Below are 16,389 nucleotides of genomic sequence, written 5' to 3'. Positions count from 1 at the left end.
GCCAGGATGCCTCTGCCAAACTCAACTGTCATTAAGCCATGAATATGAATATTTTGGTGCCCACGTAGCTGCCTTGCAGATAATTTCAGACACTTGGCCTGCTGCCACTCTCAAGGTCGAGACCCTTCTAGTGAAGAGCGCCGTGATTCTCCTGGCACAGCCAACCCTTTCAACTTGTAGGCCAAGGAGATGAGCTTTACCAACCAAGAGGCAAAAATCTTGGTGAAAGCCGTAAAATCAGAATGTGTTCCACCCAGAATGACATACAGATGCTCCGACTTCCTGATGGCAGAAGCCGCCTTGATTAAACATGGCCTACATCCGATGGGCTATTTTCTTGAGTACTCCCCAAAAGGAACGTAGGACAACCTCTTGTGTGATATGGACTCTGAAGGTCAGTTCAGGCACAAATTCGAGCATTGGCCTGAGTACCAACCTGTCTGGGAAGTACGCGAGTATAGGTTCTTTAACCATTCAATACCAGGCACTTAGACACCTTCCCAACCAGGACAATTTTCAGCTTTCAGTGCTGTCGCACTTTGAATGACAATTGCGCGGTCATACAACACTGTACCCAAACAAATATCATTTTGTTCCCACAAATAGAGCTTTCTTTTGATGGTATTTGATCACCTCTGCAATTTTTATTTTTTGTGCAACAAATAAAACAACCGAAAATTAAAAAAAAAAAAAAAAACAAGTTTTTCTTTGTTTCTGTTAAAATTTTTTGTAAATAAGTACGTTTTCTTCTTCAATGACGGGCACTGATAAGGAGGCACTGATGGGCACCAATGAGGTGGTACTGATGAGGTGGCACTGACGGGCACTGATGATGGGCACTGATAGGCGGCATTAATGGGCACTGATAGGTGGCACTGGTATGCAGCACTGATGGACACTCATAGGTGGCACTGGTGGGCACTCATGGGCACTCACAGGCGGCACTGATTGGTACATATAGGTGGCACTGATGGGTACCCCACGCTGATGAAGTCCCCACCCATAGGACGTAACGCGTACGGGGGAAGAAGTCACGTCTGACGTCACCCGCGGCCATCTTCTCGGTTCGAAACAACCTTACATGTGTACTTACTTGTTTGTTTAACTGCACTCGGTTTTGGAGTGCTATTTATGTGAGTATATTTTATACTTTTTATTTGTCAAATAAATTATTTTATACGGAGAGCACTAGTCTGTGCCCTCTCTCTCTTTTTATGATTACTTATTGGGAGACATCTAACGGCTTTACCTATATATTACCATCACCCCAGGAGAGGGTACAAGGCTTTGTGACCTGTTTCAGGTCGAATATATGAGGTGAAAGGCTTGGACTACCTGTGGTGGAGGGACCTGAAATACTGTCACATTGTCCTGTCTACCTGAGTCACTTTGGGAGCTGCTTTTGGAGTTTTGCCTAGTGCCTGCATTGCTTTTTCATACCAGCATTATTTAATCATTATGGACTATTAGTTTTTTATTTTATTGCCCTGCACTATTTTATTTTTCTGTTTCTACTTTTGGGTGGCACTGATAGGTGGCACAGATGGGCACTGATGGGCATTGATAGGTCGGCACTGATAGGTGGCACTGATGGGCATCACTGATTTTATTTTGGTACGTGATGGTGCCAGTCAGTGCCCATTTGTGGGCACTGACTGGCACAGATTGGGCATCATTTGCACATGCGGATGGCCATGGGGTACATATCTGGCCATCCACATGTTGCCCACTTCCCTGGAGGTCCTGGGGGCTTCCCTGGTGGTCTAGTGTGGGCATCTGAGGGGGCGGGTGCGCTGATAAACAATCAGCGCAGACCCCCCTGTCAGGAGAGCCGCTGATCGTCTCTCCTCTACTCGCGTCTATCAGACGCGAGTGAGGAAAAGCCGATCAATGGCTTTTTCTATTGACATCGTGATCAGCCGTGATTGGAGCTGGAGGCTCTTTACCGAGATCAGTGTAGTGGTGTGTCAGACTGACACAATGCTCCACCAAACCCCGTGATGTGCGCCCCCACGGGCGCGCGGCGGCATGTTATCCTGAAGGACGTCATATGACGCCCAGTCAGGATAACAGAACCACTTCCCGGATGTCAATCTGCTATTGACCGGGCGGGAAGTGGTTAAACTCCAAGGCCAGCAATGCTGACTCTCTTCTGGCTGATGTAATTGCCACCAGTAAAGCAGTTTTCAGTGAGAGGTACCACAGGGTGATTAAAGGCATCTGATGCAATAACATCCAACAGCAATGGGAGATCTCATTTTGGAAACAATTCGAGGTTTCAACCAAATTGCATCTTGAAAAACAGTATAATTGAGTGTTGGATGCCCACTGTATGCCGGTGAAGGCAGAGATAGCCCAAATGTGTGCCTATAGCATACTTACGCATAGACCGAAATCAAGCCACGTCTGCAGGCATTTCAGAATAGACTTCTGAAGAGTCTAATGTAAAATCTTGATCAGCAATAATACTGGGAATTTATGCCATATTCTACTATATGCATGGTTAGCGTTGTCCTTGTTTTCATAAGAGTATTCACAATCTTCACAGAGGATTCAAAATCCATTAGCCTCTGCCTCTCCAGACCCAGGCCATCAGCCTGAGCCTGTAGGATGCTGGATAAATGGGACTTTGGAGAAAAAAATTTGATCTTACAGGCAACGGGAGTCAATCCTTGACACCCATAAGGATAAGCCTCATAAGGATGAGCAGAGGGTACCAAGGCCCCTTCGGCCAATCTGGGATCATCACCAGAACTGTCACTTTTCCCCCGCCACAGCCTCAGCTGGAAGCTGAGAATCAGAGGGAGCAGCAGAAAGGCATAAGCTGTCTTGGAGATTCACTCTGCGGATAGCACCTCCACCCCGATTGCTTGCAGATTCTTGGCCCTGGAATGGAACTTCAGCAACTTGGTGTTGACTGGGGATGTGAGCGAATCTACCTCTGGAAGAAAAATACCAAGCTCTGTTAGTTCTGGAAAGACTCGCAGTAGTCTGGACCATTCATTGTCATCCAGACTTGTCCTGGACAAATAGTTTGCCTGAAGAATCTTCTGACCAGGCACATAGGCCGCAGTTGACTGCAGAAGATTGACTTGGGCAGATTCTAGAATTAGAGAAACCTCCTTCAGAAGAGAGAGACTGAGCCTTGTTTCCAGATGTAGGTCACTGTCGTTGTGCTGTCCAACTTTACCAGGACAGGGCTTTCCCATCCTGCTCCTGGAACAAAATAAAATCGAGCTGAGTGCTGCTCTGGGAATTAGTTGCAGCTTCTCTAGGTATTGGGAAGGCTGGAGGGCAGACTTTTTGAAGTTGATCACCCAGCTGAAAGTTTGAAGATGACTTGTCCTTGGAATGTTAGACTATTGCGGAGGAGTCTTTCAGCAGCAGGTCATTAAGTATCCGAGACTTGGATGCCCAGAGATCCTAACAGGGCCAGAAGTGGCACTAGGGACTTTGTAAAGACTCTTGGTGCAGAAGAGAGACCAAAGGAAAGGGAATGGCGACAAACTAAATGGGTTAATCTCCCACAGCAAAGTATGAAAAATGCTGTCTGGGAAGGAGGGCAATGTGCAAATAAGCATCTTAGATGTCTACTGATACCATAAACTTCCCTTATCTGAGAAAAACAATGACAGCTTTAGCAGATTCTTTTCAAAATGTAGGGATCCACAGATATCTGTTCAGGGATTTTAAGTCCAAAATAGGGTGAATGCCTAAGTTCAGATTTGGTACTGTAAATAGTTTTGAGTACAACTATTTAAACTCTTCTGTGATGAAAGGATGGACTCTAATTTTATTTGCTCTGTGCACTGGTGCACAGTCAGGTTGGAACATGAAGGAGCCATCCCCAAACTTTTCCCACAAAGTTGTAAGCATGAAAATGTCTTGGTATGCTGACGCCTTAAGTGTTCCTTTCACTGGAACCAAGGGGCCAAGCCTAACCCCTGAAAAACAACCCCATATCATAATTCCCCCTGCACCAAATGATTTGGACCAGTGCACAAAGCAAGGTCCATAAAGGCATGTATGAGTGTGTTTGGGGTGGAGGAACTTGACTGGCCTGCACAGAGTCCTGACCACAACCTGATAGAACACCTTTGGAATGAATTAGAGCGGAGACGGGGAGCCAGGCCTTCTCGTCCACATCAGTGCCTGACCTCACAGATGCGCTTCTAGAAAAATGGGCAAAGATTCACATAGACACACTCCTAAACCTTGTGGACAGCCTTCCCAGAAGAGTTGAAGCTGTTATAGCTACAAAGGGTGGGCCAACTCAATATTGAATCCTACGGACTAAGACTGGGATTTCATTAAAGTTCATGTATGTGTAAAGGCAGGCGTCACAATACTTTTGGTAATATAGTGTATCTTAAGATATAATTTGAGAACAACCATAGGCGTGTGCCCGGGCACACCCTAATCACCCCATGTACCATTGGCTCGGGCAGCATAGGAATTGGATATGGACAGGAGAGGGGTGATCGGTGCGGTGAGGGGCTCTTTTAAGAATCAATCCCATTGTGTGTTTCTGCTCTCCATCCTGCCAGCTTTCAGCTGTTGCAGGGAGAGACACACAACAGGATCCGTTCTTATAGTTGCCCCCCCCCCCTCCCCCACTGCACAAATCACTCTCCCTGTTCAGGATTCGATCCCCCTGCTGCCTGAGCCTCTCCGGGGACCTTCAGGATGGAAAGCGGGGGAAGGGGTTGGTAAATATGTAATTTGTAATTTACCAGCCCCTTCCTTTTCTAAAAACAGTGAGTGAGCAGTTTGTGTGACTGGAGCTGTCTGTTACTTTAAAAGGGTGCACCAGCTGTACGAACACAGCTGCAGGTCCTAATTTGACAGGTGTGGGCGAGTGACCCCAATGGCACACTGTACATACACGCGCATCCACACTCCTGCAAATTAGGACCCGTGGCTGTGTTTGTACAGTTGCTGTGTCTCCATAGAGTAACATAGGCTACCTGCACACAACTCCAGCCACATAAAAAAAAACCACTGATTCACACTGTATAGGGCACAGCACCTATGTGGATGAGCCCCAAGACCTAATTTACACACAGAGCTTTATTTATTACTCAATACAATTTTATCTTTTAGATGTGTGTTTGAGCTTTGGGATGCACACCCTAATGCAATAGGCTGTGCACACCTATGAGAACAACCTATCTGAAAAACTGCAAGTGAGCCCTGAGGCAATAAGTAGTTTTAGTAGGATTTTAATAGAATTGTCAGTTGAAGTAAAAAAAAGTCCAAGAGGAGGAGTACCTACACAAAGCATTCCTCGAGACACTAAAAAATTATGGGGTGTTATTTTATGCACATTTTACTTACCAAAAACAAAATAAATGAATAAATAGAATGCAGATTTAAGAAAAAAAATTGAGAAAACGGTTCTAATACGTGCCTTAACCATTAAAGGTTATTGGGTATTTGCAACAGATTAAAGACCTCTTTGGCATGTGAAAGATTAAGGCTGCTCAGGGAAAAAAAAAACTATATACCAGAGACTACATCTGTTTAGATTTTAATCTATCCCTGTCTACTAAATGTATGCTGTTTCAACATTATTTGCTTAGAGAATATAGCCCTTGGGACATAAGAGGGTTTCATTTATCACTGGTGCACACTAGAATGCAGAAGACAAACTCTGAATGCAATGCAAAATCAATCTAGTTATTCTGTGTCCCCTAGAAGGCTTCTTCCCGAAGATCTAGACATTAGAGACGTGGTTATATAATTGCTTTTAGCAAAATATTTAATAAACATTTTCCTCTGAACATGTGTGCATGGTTTCCCAGCTGTGACTCGCAATGTTTAAATGAAAGTGATGTTCAAAAGATGCCAGGAGACTGTGAGACGTGTTTTATTAATATGTTTAATAGATTTTTAAAATATTTTCACTTCACCGGGTAGAGGTGAAATGAAAAAACACAACAAATATGATTATATTTTAGGGTATATGTGACAGGAGATGTATGTCGTTTTGGCAAAAGTGCAATACAAAAGTTAAATGGTTAGTCCTCATAAAGAAATATTTAAAGCTTGTACAGGTAAATAAGACTTATATTTCTTGGTATCTCTGGTGTATTTCTGTATTTGTGTTCCCAGCTCTGCCTGCCACTGTTATGAGGGATTTTACTCTTCCTACTGAAAGTTAATTTTAGACCAAGATGAGTTCATCTTCTTTTCACTGTCCAGTCACAGAACAGAAATACAAATCCTTTTGCAGGTTAAAAAACTCAGTTCAATGCATGTTAACTATGTATTTAGTTGTTTGTCTAGAATTCACCTTTAAATGACGCCTCTGTACTTTTTCGTCTTTATTTTGTTATTAAAGTGGTATTCAAGACAATACCCAACTAATCTTAAAAATGCTCCCTCCACTTCCTCCCCCTCCTAACACCTATCATGACTTACCTGTGTAAGAAAGATACACTGTATATACTTACCTATTTTCAGCCCCCTCCGGTCCGGTGATCTCTTATGTCAGCCAGCGGCAGCTGCAAGGAAGAGGAGAGAGTATTCAACAATGGCTGATAATGTCTGCTAGCAGTGCCATTACCCATAGGCTCCTATGTCCCGTCCATTGTCAGCACTCCCTACTCTCTCCTGCAGCTGCCTGACACAGGCGAGCTGGATCATGTGACCAGACTGGAGCGGCCTAAAAAAAATAGGGAAGTATATACATCTTTCTTACACAGGATGTCAGCATAGGTTTTAGGAGGGAAGAGGAATCATTTTTCAGATTAGCTAGGTGTAGCCTGGATTTCCGCTTTAAACTACAAGTTTTCTGGAGTCACTGGAGTTGATTTACTAGAGATGTATAGGCTGCTTACTTAGCAAAGTTATATTTTACATACTGAATGAGGAGAAGCTGTGCTGACTTCAGTCATCCAATATTATGCAATAAAAATCATGTTTTTCTGTGTATTTTCTTTGCGCATGCTTTAATTTTCTTGCAAAGTGAATTTACCTACTCTCAACTTATTCACTACGCAAAGTGAAAATTAACTTTTACGGTAAAGAAGGGGTACACTTTATAGGGAAGCTTCTTTTTTGCCAAAAAGTGGGATAAAGTCCTCAGTTTAAAACATTTTTTGTTCTTAAAATAGAACTAAAGGTTCCCGTATGACAGTTTAAACAAGTCCCAAATCCAGTTACTACGTTGTACAAAAAACTCATAATAGATTTCCTTTACATTCCCTAAGCCAAATCCATCTACATTTGAGTCTCACGCGCTTCCCCTCCCAGGCACTCCAGCTCATAGTAGAAGGGTTTCAGCAACAGAGGCATTGCTGTAGATTCAGAAAGCAGTAGGCAAGCCTAGGTGCAGCCAGGTGCTATTTGAAAAGCTACAGGCTTGTGATTTAGCAGTGACAAAAATGTTTTCATACTACTGTAGTACAAGTAGGCACAGTCTTCATGACAGTGTCAATTTGGGAGCAGTGCAGCATAGTAGCCACACCTTCATAGGAAGCTGGATTAAGTGGGCCTAGCAGGTCCAATAGGTATTTTTAGGATTTTGCAGGGGGACTAAAAGACTATAAATCCAGATAACCTGTGCTTATAATTAAATGTTGAAACACATTTTAAATGGAGAGCCACAGTTCTACTTTAAATCATTCAATGAAAAAATCACAGCCAAGTAAGTGTAAAATACATTTTACTGGTACAATATTAAAACTATAGATCAACCTAATTATGTGTAATTATACAAAAATTTAAACATCAACATTTGATTCTTTTGCTATTCTACATATAAGTGAATCTGAGTTCAGCTGAAGCTGCGCCACACGTAGTGCATTGCGCCTGTACAGCTCACTGTTAGTAGTTAGATGATCCCCCAGCTTGATCTGCTTCTTCTTCATCTCCAGGTCTTCTCTGCACTTTTGTGCTTGTTCTTTCCTGTCAGAAGATTCCATTGTGTGTGTGATATTATTGTCTGTGGAGCACCTCAAGGTCAATTCACTTTCAACTTCAGCTTCTGCAGCAGACACCAGGTTTCTGTGGGCGAGAAGCTCTTCCTCCAGAGAGCATGCCAAGTCTCTTGCAAGATTATTCTTACTGCCCAGTCTAATTACATTTACCACACATGTTGGAGGAAGAATGCATTTCAGACTGTGTAGGCACTGGAGAATAACAATATTATTTCTAAAACAGAAGAAAAACATATTAGCACCAACATTACATGTGAAGTCAAGAAAAAAAAAAAAGCTTTTAAAGCTTTACTACGGGCACAACATTTTTATATCTTTTGATTTAGTATTCTTTACTTGCCCACGCAGTGTGCCCTTATCAATTTTTTTTTTTCATCTTAAAAAACATAAAATCACTTTTTTGCTGATGCTGTACTTCCAGCCTTGTAGCTGATCCCAGTACCACAGTTGTATCTCCACCCCCCAATTGTAGATTAATGTTCCCCAGCACGCTGCTCTGTGTTGAAGTGCCATTAGTTTACACTCTCTGACAGCAAGCAGGATGCACAGATGGGTACTGCTAGCTCTCAGACTGGACTGTGTCTGAGTGCTGTGGTCTTTAACAAATGGGAACTAATGAGTGTGGTTCCCAGTCATATGATCAATATGACAGCTATGACATATAAATACCTCACAGGATTCGAAGGCCACTGAAGAATGGATATGACAGAACACCCGTGTTTAATATTGTAATAGTCACCCACAGGTACAGGATTAAAAAAATATTCATATACAATATATCTTTTTTTTTACAGTTTTGTATTAAAGTGTTTGTAAAGTCAGAAGGTTTTTTATCCTAATGCATTCTATGCTGCTTGCTGTGGGGCATGCAACAGGAGTGCCGAAGTGGCACCAGAGAAGAGGAGGATCTGGGCTGCTCTGTGCAAATCCACTGCACAGAGCAGGTAAGTATAACATGTTTGTTATTTTTACAGAAAAAAAACAAAAAAACGAGACTTTACAATCTCTAAGTAAAAGCATTAAATGTGCTTAAAAAAACCCTAAACATTTTTTTAGGAGATGAGTCATAGAGTGTTTCTAGTCAAGTTAACTGACAACTGCTGACACTACTAAATTGGGTCTGGGCATCTAAGTGACCATGGCCATGAAAGGGTTAATGCTGGCTTGAGGTGATGGGAGGTGTTGCATGTTTTGGATAACAAGAAAATTCTGTGAGTAAGCTGGCTCAGTGAACATGCTAAGAGGTGCAAATTGTTATTCTGGTATTCATCTTCTATACATGTTTTTCTAACTAAATCACGGTAGTTGCTGGTATGGCTAACTTCTAAATGGTCCTGTGCTTGTGCAAACTTCATCCAGGTTCAAATCCTGCTCTCTGAATAATCTTATTGCAGCCTTGTCCACTGGCAACGGTGCAAGAGAGGGAAGTTGCACAGCACTGAATCATTTAAAAAGAGGCTGCAGTCCCATCAAGCACCCCTGCAAGCATTCTGTTGACCTTAGTTGCTTTGTATTTTTTATAACATACGGATCAAAATAAATTGAGTAGACTCTGATATACCAACAATGGCACAGCATTGACTGGAGTAGTTAGGTATTTTTAGCTTCATAAAGTCCTTGAATATATTGATGCTATGATTGCTGGAGTGAAATGGAGTCCTGAAAAAAGGCAAAGTATGCCCATTCTAGCATCAGAACCTATGAACCTATTTAGTGATGTATTACACTAATATTTCTGTGTACCTTTTTCTGGTGTGAGTGATCATAAATAATATAATTTTTAATAACTATTTAGCATTGTTGCCTGTTTGAAAACCCAGCGCAGAGTAACCACATTTTAAAAACTCTTCAGACAAACTCCTAGGCAAACTTCTCCATTTCAAATGTTTTATTGAATACAGATAAATCAAATTATTTTGATTACTTCAAGTAGTTTTATTTAATTTAGAAGCTGGTAAGGAGCTCTGCATGACATCCACCGGTGATTATACAGCGCGGCAGGTATCGCAGACAAGTTTTCCCGGCAAACTACAAAGATCTTTTTATTTATCATAAATTTTCTCTGAAGTTTACCTTTCTCTTCTAGGAATAGTATGGAGTAAACAAACAGCTCAGATTAATGCAATTCTTAAGAGGCATTTTGCTGTCTATTTCTACAAGTTTATAGCTGTCAAGTAAAACTTTAAAAAGGGCCACTTAATCCATAAACACAAAAAAATCTTAAAACAATAAAATGTGCATTTATAATTTTTCGGAAGACATTAATATTAGAAAATTAAGATTTGCAGCTGTTCACAATGACATCTTCTAAGCTAAAAGAATGTTTTGTCTTAAACGCTAAGTTCGCCTTTTACAAAAAATAATAAATGCAAATCTTTTTTCAGTTAAAATAAAATGTGCACCAAGGGAAAATTAGGGATGAATAGTGGCGCTGATCCCCAGATAGTGGGGAAATGCCAGACACTCCTATACAGCCAGTGAACTGAATATAGACGTATACTGGATGATAAACTCAAATTAATAAAATAGATTGATAGGAAAAAAAATATATATATTATTATATGACAATAATCCCTAATGCCCAAAAAATATATATGTTTGAGATAGTGAACTACAAACACAGAAAGGGATTATATATGTACATGAGACACCCTGTGAGAGTGATATACAAGTATATATATCCAAAACAAATCTATAAATACTGAAAAGAAATATATAAAATCCAAAAATTGTAAAATTGTGTACTGATAGTCCCAATAAATCATGAAAAACAATGAAGAAAGTCCAAAATAGTGAAGGTGACTCCAAACTGCTCAGCTGTGTTTCAAAACATCCACCACACCTCTGTGACGTGATTCCACTCCCTTCTGAAATTCAAACTCACCAGCTTTTAAGGCCTCTCACTCTCGTGTTTGGCCTGACAGAGCCTCTAACCCACTCTCATGGGGGTCAGTATGCGAACATACACATCCACTGCTCCATAGATAGAACGATTTCCTTATGTTGGTGGTGTAACATATAAGTAAAAGAAGCTCCATTTGAAAATAAAACCAATAGGCAAATCACTTCACAGCATACGGGAATATCTCACGGCAAAGCATGCGATGACAACTGAAAATACAACAGGCGGCCACGGCGGACCCAGGAAGTGTGTGCGCTCACGTTCGTCTCACCCGTCCGCAGCACCCGTCCCGTCCCTCCACTGTGAAGTGATTTGCCTATTGGTTTTATTTTCAAATGTGAGTTTATTGAAGGTGTTTTTATGTGTGATTAAACCTTTTAAACGGTATTACACTATTGGAGCTTCTTTTACTTATATGTTACACCACCAACATAAGGAAATTGTTCTATCTATGGAGCAGTGGATGTGTATGTTCGCATGCTGACCCCCATGAGAGTGGGTTAGAAGCTCTGTCAGGCCAAACACGAGAGTGAGAGGCCTTAAAAGCTGGTGAGTTTGAATTTCAGAAGGGAGTGGAATCACGTCACAGAGGTGTGGTGGATGTTTTGAAACACAGCTGAGCAGTTTGGAGTCACCTTCACTATTTTGGAATTTCTTCATTGTTTTTCACGATTTATTGGGACTATCAGTACACAATTTTTGGATTTTATATATTTCTTTTCAGTATTTATAGATTTGTTTTGGATATATATACTTGTATATCACTCTCACAGGGTGTCTCGTGTACATATATAATCCCTTTCTGTGTTTGTAGTTCACTATCTCAAACATATATATTTTTTGGGCATTAGGGATTATTGTCATATAATAATATATATATTTTTTTCCTATCAATCTATTTTATTAACTTGAGTTTATCATCCAGCATACGTCTATAGTCAGTTCACTGGCTGTATAGGAGTGTCTGGCATTTCCCCACTATCTGGGGATCAGCGCCACTATTCATCCCTAATTTTCCCTTGGTGAATTCGGTTTTTATGTACTTTTATTATCAAGTGGCAGCTCCGATAGGGTTCTGACGTTTGGAACTATAGCGCAGAGGTAGAAATACAGGTCTGGGGCAAAGTTTTTTGAACCTGTATATCTTCAGTTTTTAAAATAAAATGTGCATTATTATTTTCTGCAGCCTGTAAAACATTGCACCCATGATCAGCAGATCGCAGGTGCAATGCCTGGATCCTGCAGACCCTCAGTACACTGTCTGCCTATACCTCCAATATAGGCAGTGAATAGCAGGAGGAATCAAAGAACTACAAAAGCGCTCACCAGCGCCCTCACAGTTCATTGAGAACTACAAGCTGTAGGCCACAAAGAAAAGGCTCTCTGCAAGCTTTCAAATAGTCCCTGTAAGTTCTGACCACATCCAGGCAATGTAGGGCAATTTCCTTGTAATGTTTTTGGGATAGGACAGAGGGAAGGAAGGACAATGTTCTCATTAAGGTGGAAAGTGGAAATTTGGGCAAATAGGAAGGTTTTGAACTCAAAATCAATTGTCATTGTGCAAAACAATCTTTACAATACAGAGCTGCTGACTCAGAAACACACCTAACAGAAGTAACGGCGACCAAGAAGACAACCTTAAAGGTGCGGTAATTTGAAGGAATGTTCAAAGGGGAGTCTCTGAAAATGTAGCGAACACCAGGCTGAGATGCCAAGATGACACAGGTGGTTGAATTGGGAAAATTATATGAGCAACTCCCTATAGAAAGTTCCTGATAAAGATGAATAAGCAAAAATCTGTTCTTTAAGGAAATTCAGGGTAAGAAGCTGGTCAAGACCAGACTAAGGATGATAGATAAATCCCTTAGAATAAGCCTCTTGTCTTTGCACCATGCAAAGAAGGCCTTCGCTGTCCGATTGAGAGTCTTGCAGGAGGTGGGTTTTCTTGCTCTGAGCAAAGTGGGAATAACAAAGTGGCAATCAGAGATAACCCTATCATTTAGAACTTCAGTTTCAACAGCCATGCTGTTAAAGCCAGTGACTTACCGTAGAAGCAGGACAGGCTTTGGCCAGTAAGTCTGGTCTGTTTGGGAGAGGCTCCAGAATCCTTTCCTCTAGCCTATATTGCGCAGGAGTTGAGGGAGGATCCTAATCAGAGGGAAAGCATAAACCAGATAAAATTGAGTCAAAGTAATCACCAGAGCATCTACTGTGAGTGATAGACGATCCTTGACCTTGGCAATAAATTTGTTTAGCATGGTAAATCTAGAAGCCAGGATGGCCACATGTGGTTTACCCCACCTTTGACAAAGATTTTGGAAGATCTCTAGGATCAGAGACCAATCCCCAGGGTCTAAGCGGTAATGGCTTGGAAAATTGTTCATTCCCGGAATGCGGAAGACCGAGAGAGCTGGAATGGAAGTTTCTGCCCATGAGAGTATTAGAATCATTTCTTTCAGGGCTGCTAGACTTCTGATGCCCCCTTAATGATTTATATAAGTCACTGATGTGGCATTGTTCAATTGTACTCTGCCCTTGTATAAAAGAGGTTCAATGTCATAGAGACAGTCTGATGCTTCTCAGTTAGAGAATGGTGATGGGTAGTTGCAACTCCTGCAGGGACCATGTCCTGTAAAAAGTCAGGGGGTTGTAAACTCAATCCAAGCCTGTAAGACTTGCATCTGTTGTTACCATGTTTCAAGTCTCATGAACACTTTCCCAATTCCAGGGCAGGATCAAAGATATACCATACCAGGGAGATCTTTGCTTGACTAGGTAAAAGCATTCGGCAATCTAGGGATTGGATCTGCTCGCTCAATGGGCAAGGGGAAGTGCCTCAAAGCAGGCCACCATGAGGTCCAGAACCCTCATGCAGAATTCAATTAGGGGTGTCTTTGTGACCTAAGGGCCAGAGAACTGGACCTTAGGGAGATAATCTTCTCCAGAGGGCGGAAGATTTTGGCTATGTTATGTCCAAAATTTTATCAGGTCTTCCAGACACCGTGGGGGTGGGGGGGGGGGGGGGGGGGGGTGGGGGGCTGGGGTTGGACGGCAGACTTTGGAGAGTTGATCAAGCCAAAGGTTTGAATGAAATGGATGGTTCTTTGGATGTGGGCAGATATGGTCTTGGTTGCGGAGTCCTGCAGTAGGTGGTCTTCCAAGTAACCTGTGACATGGATGCTCTGGGTTTGCACAAGAAACAGGGCAAGTACTTTTGTGAACAATTTTGGTGCAGATGAGAGCCTGAATGACAGTGCTGGTCTCCCACAGCAAAACACAGGAAGAATTGCTGCAGTGGAAAAATGGCAATATGGCACCTTGTATAGGCATCTTGTATATCTACTAATGCAAAAAAAAAAAAAAAAAATCCCCTTGTCTGAAAGAAGCAATGCCAGATCCTGCAGTTTCCATACAATAGTTTTGAACACAAAAAATCTATTTAGTGATTTTAAGTCCAGTATTGGCAAATGTCCCATCTGGTTTTGGGACTGTGAGTAGGTTTGAATAGAAACTTTGAAACAGTCATGAAGGAACTGATGCAACCAACCTTTCTGCCTGAAGCTGGTGCAAAATGGTCATCAGACTAGGTAAAACGGCAATGGAAAGTGCCTCAAAGCAGGCCACCATGAGGCTTTTTTTTGGTGTAAAACCTGCAGACTGGAAGGTAAAAAAGGAAGAGGGGGTAGGGATAGAGAGAGACTCTATTGTTTACCCCTTTGAAGAGAGAGAGTCAAAGTCAAATAAGGGGAGCAGCATCAATATATTGTAGGACATTTGCTCTGGGACAAGACAACAGCTATCACCCTGAGTGGTGTTTCTTGCAGGCTGTCAGTGGAATGCATGCTATTGGGAAATTTCATTCCAGTTCCCTTGCATCTGTGATCTGCCATTGCTAGTGTGGGGTTTCCCGGAGAGGTACTTGTGGTCCAGGAGATTGGAATGAATGGGGTTTTGCGTGTCCAAAGAAGGAGCTGCTATAACTCAGGTGCTGACTGTGTCTCTGTGGCTGTGTCTTTCTGTGGAAGATGAGTGTGGGGGAATGCAGCAACGTATTGCCTCATCTGGGATACGTGACACAGTTGTCTTTTTTTTTTCTGAAACTAAGGCCAGATAGGAGGAAAAAAACTGGCAAATTCAAAATCATTTGTTGAAGATTTAAGATACTAAATGGCAGGAGGTACCACAACAATGAGCAACCACCAAATCCTCTACCCACTAAACTGCATAGTGTGCTATAACCTACGCATAACATTGTTTAACATGAACCAGATTCCACATACAGGGAAGCCCTGTCTTACCTTATCCTTGACAATGAGCCTAATAAGGTCCAGGCTTCACCCATCACTGTGGGCATACCACTGAAGGGGTCTTTAGGTTCTGGCAACCATAGAAATGGACCAAGGCCCTGGACATGTATAACACCCCTCAGTAAATTTCACACATTGCACCTCGTGCTTAGGGTAGTGCCTAATGCAGGATCCAGTGATTGAAGCAAACGTTATAGGCCAGCCCCACAGAGTGGGGTCCAGATACAGTCCCCGAGGCACACCCCAAAGGGCAACCCATCCAGAAACTGCAAGGTAGTGCTAGGCAATAAGCAGTCAGATGTTGACAGAAGATTCAGATGACAAAAATTCAATAGTTAAAAGAAAAATACTTTTCTAGAGAACAGGCCCATCACCTAAATGTATAAAGGCCTGTAGACCAGTGAAGCTAATAGCAAGGTTTAGGTATCAGGTAAGATGTAATCCTTGGAATGGAAGTTTTATGCCACCCATAGTCCTACAAAGCATCTGGGCTCCAGGTCCCAGAACAGAAATTATTAAGATTCTAAGAAAGCAAAACCCTCATCATGTGTATGTGAGAAACTTAGGTAACACATACCCACCGTCCAAAATCCTGCCAGCCATTGCCTCACTCTATATATCATTCTACCAGCCATCTCTCTATATATTTTTTTTTTTCCTCCTCTTAATTTAGCCCGATTGTTGCTACCAAAAATAACTAGGCTGGCAAAAAGTACTATTTTAATTTACATCAAAACAGACAGACAAAAAAAAACAACAAATAATAATGTGTGCATGACTGAGTTGGCTACACTCTATAATAACATGTTTACATAGAAAGTGCCAGTTACGCAAAAGCTATCCTTTTAAATCCAACTGAATTCAGTGTGATTTTCACCACCCTACAAGCCTGCCAAAAAAAAAAAAAAAAATGTAAAACATTGCATGTCTTTTTTTTAGCACCACAAGAAGAGACATGTAGTTTTCAATAAAAATAAATTACCCTTCATAACTTAGATACAGCTCTCACAAGAAAAATATGGAGACTGCCCTTGCTAACCATTGGAGAACTGGGTTCTGCACCTTATGCCCCGTACACACGGTTGGACTTTGTTCGGACATTCCGACAACAAAATCCTAGGATTTTTTCCGACGGATGTTGGCTCAAACTTGTTTTGCGTACACACGGTCGCACAAAGTTGTCGGAATTTACGATCGCCAAGAACGCGGTGACGTCAAGCACGTACGATGAGACTAG

At 41.8% G+C, this 16,389-nt stretch overlaps 1 protein-coding gene across 2 annotated transcripts in view; it reads right to left on the bottom strand.

Annotated features, from left to right (window-relative positions):
* Positions 1–5,917: 5,917 nt before the first annotated feature.
* The window catches only part of FANCB (FA complementation group B), a 110,222-nt gene continuing 99,750 nt past the window's right edge, over positions 5,918–16,389 (bottom strand). The window contains exon 8 of one of the 2 annotated variants that reach the window (XM_073616948.1): positions 5,918–8,157. In XM_073616948.1, the coding sequence (XP_073473049.1) occupies positions 7,728–8,157 (430 nt within the window). In that variant the 3' untranslated portion in view covers positions 5,918–7,727. The remainder of the gene's footprint in view (positions 8,158–16,389) is intronic. The other variant, XM_073616947.1, reaches the window with a different exon arrangement.

Source organism: Aquarana catesbeiana, linkage group LG02 (assembly GCF_042186555.1).
Source record: "Aquarana catesbeiana isolate 2022-GZ linkage group LG02, ASM4218655v1, whole genome shotgun sequence".
In the NCBI taxonomy this organism is placed as follows: Eukaryota; Metazoa; Chordata; class Amphibia; order Anura; family Ranidae; genus Aquarana; species Aquarana catesbeiana.
This window is presented reverse-complemented; position numbering and strand designations above follow the sequence as displayed.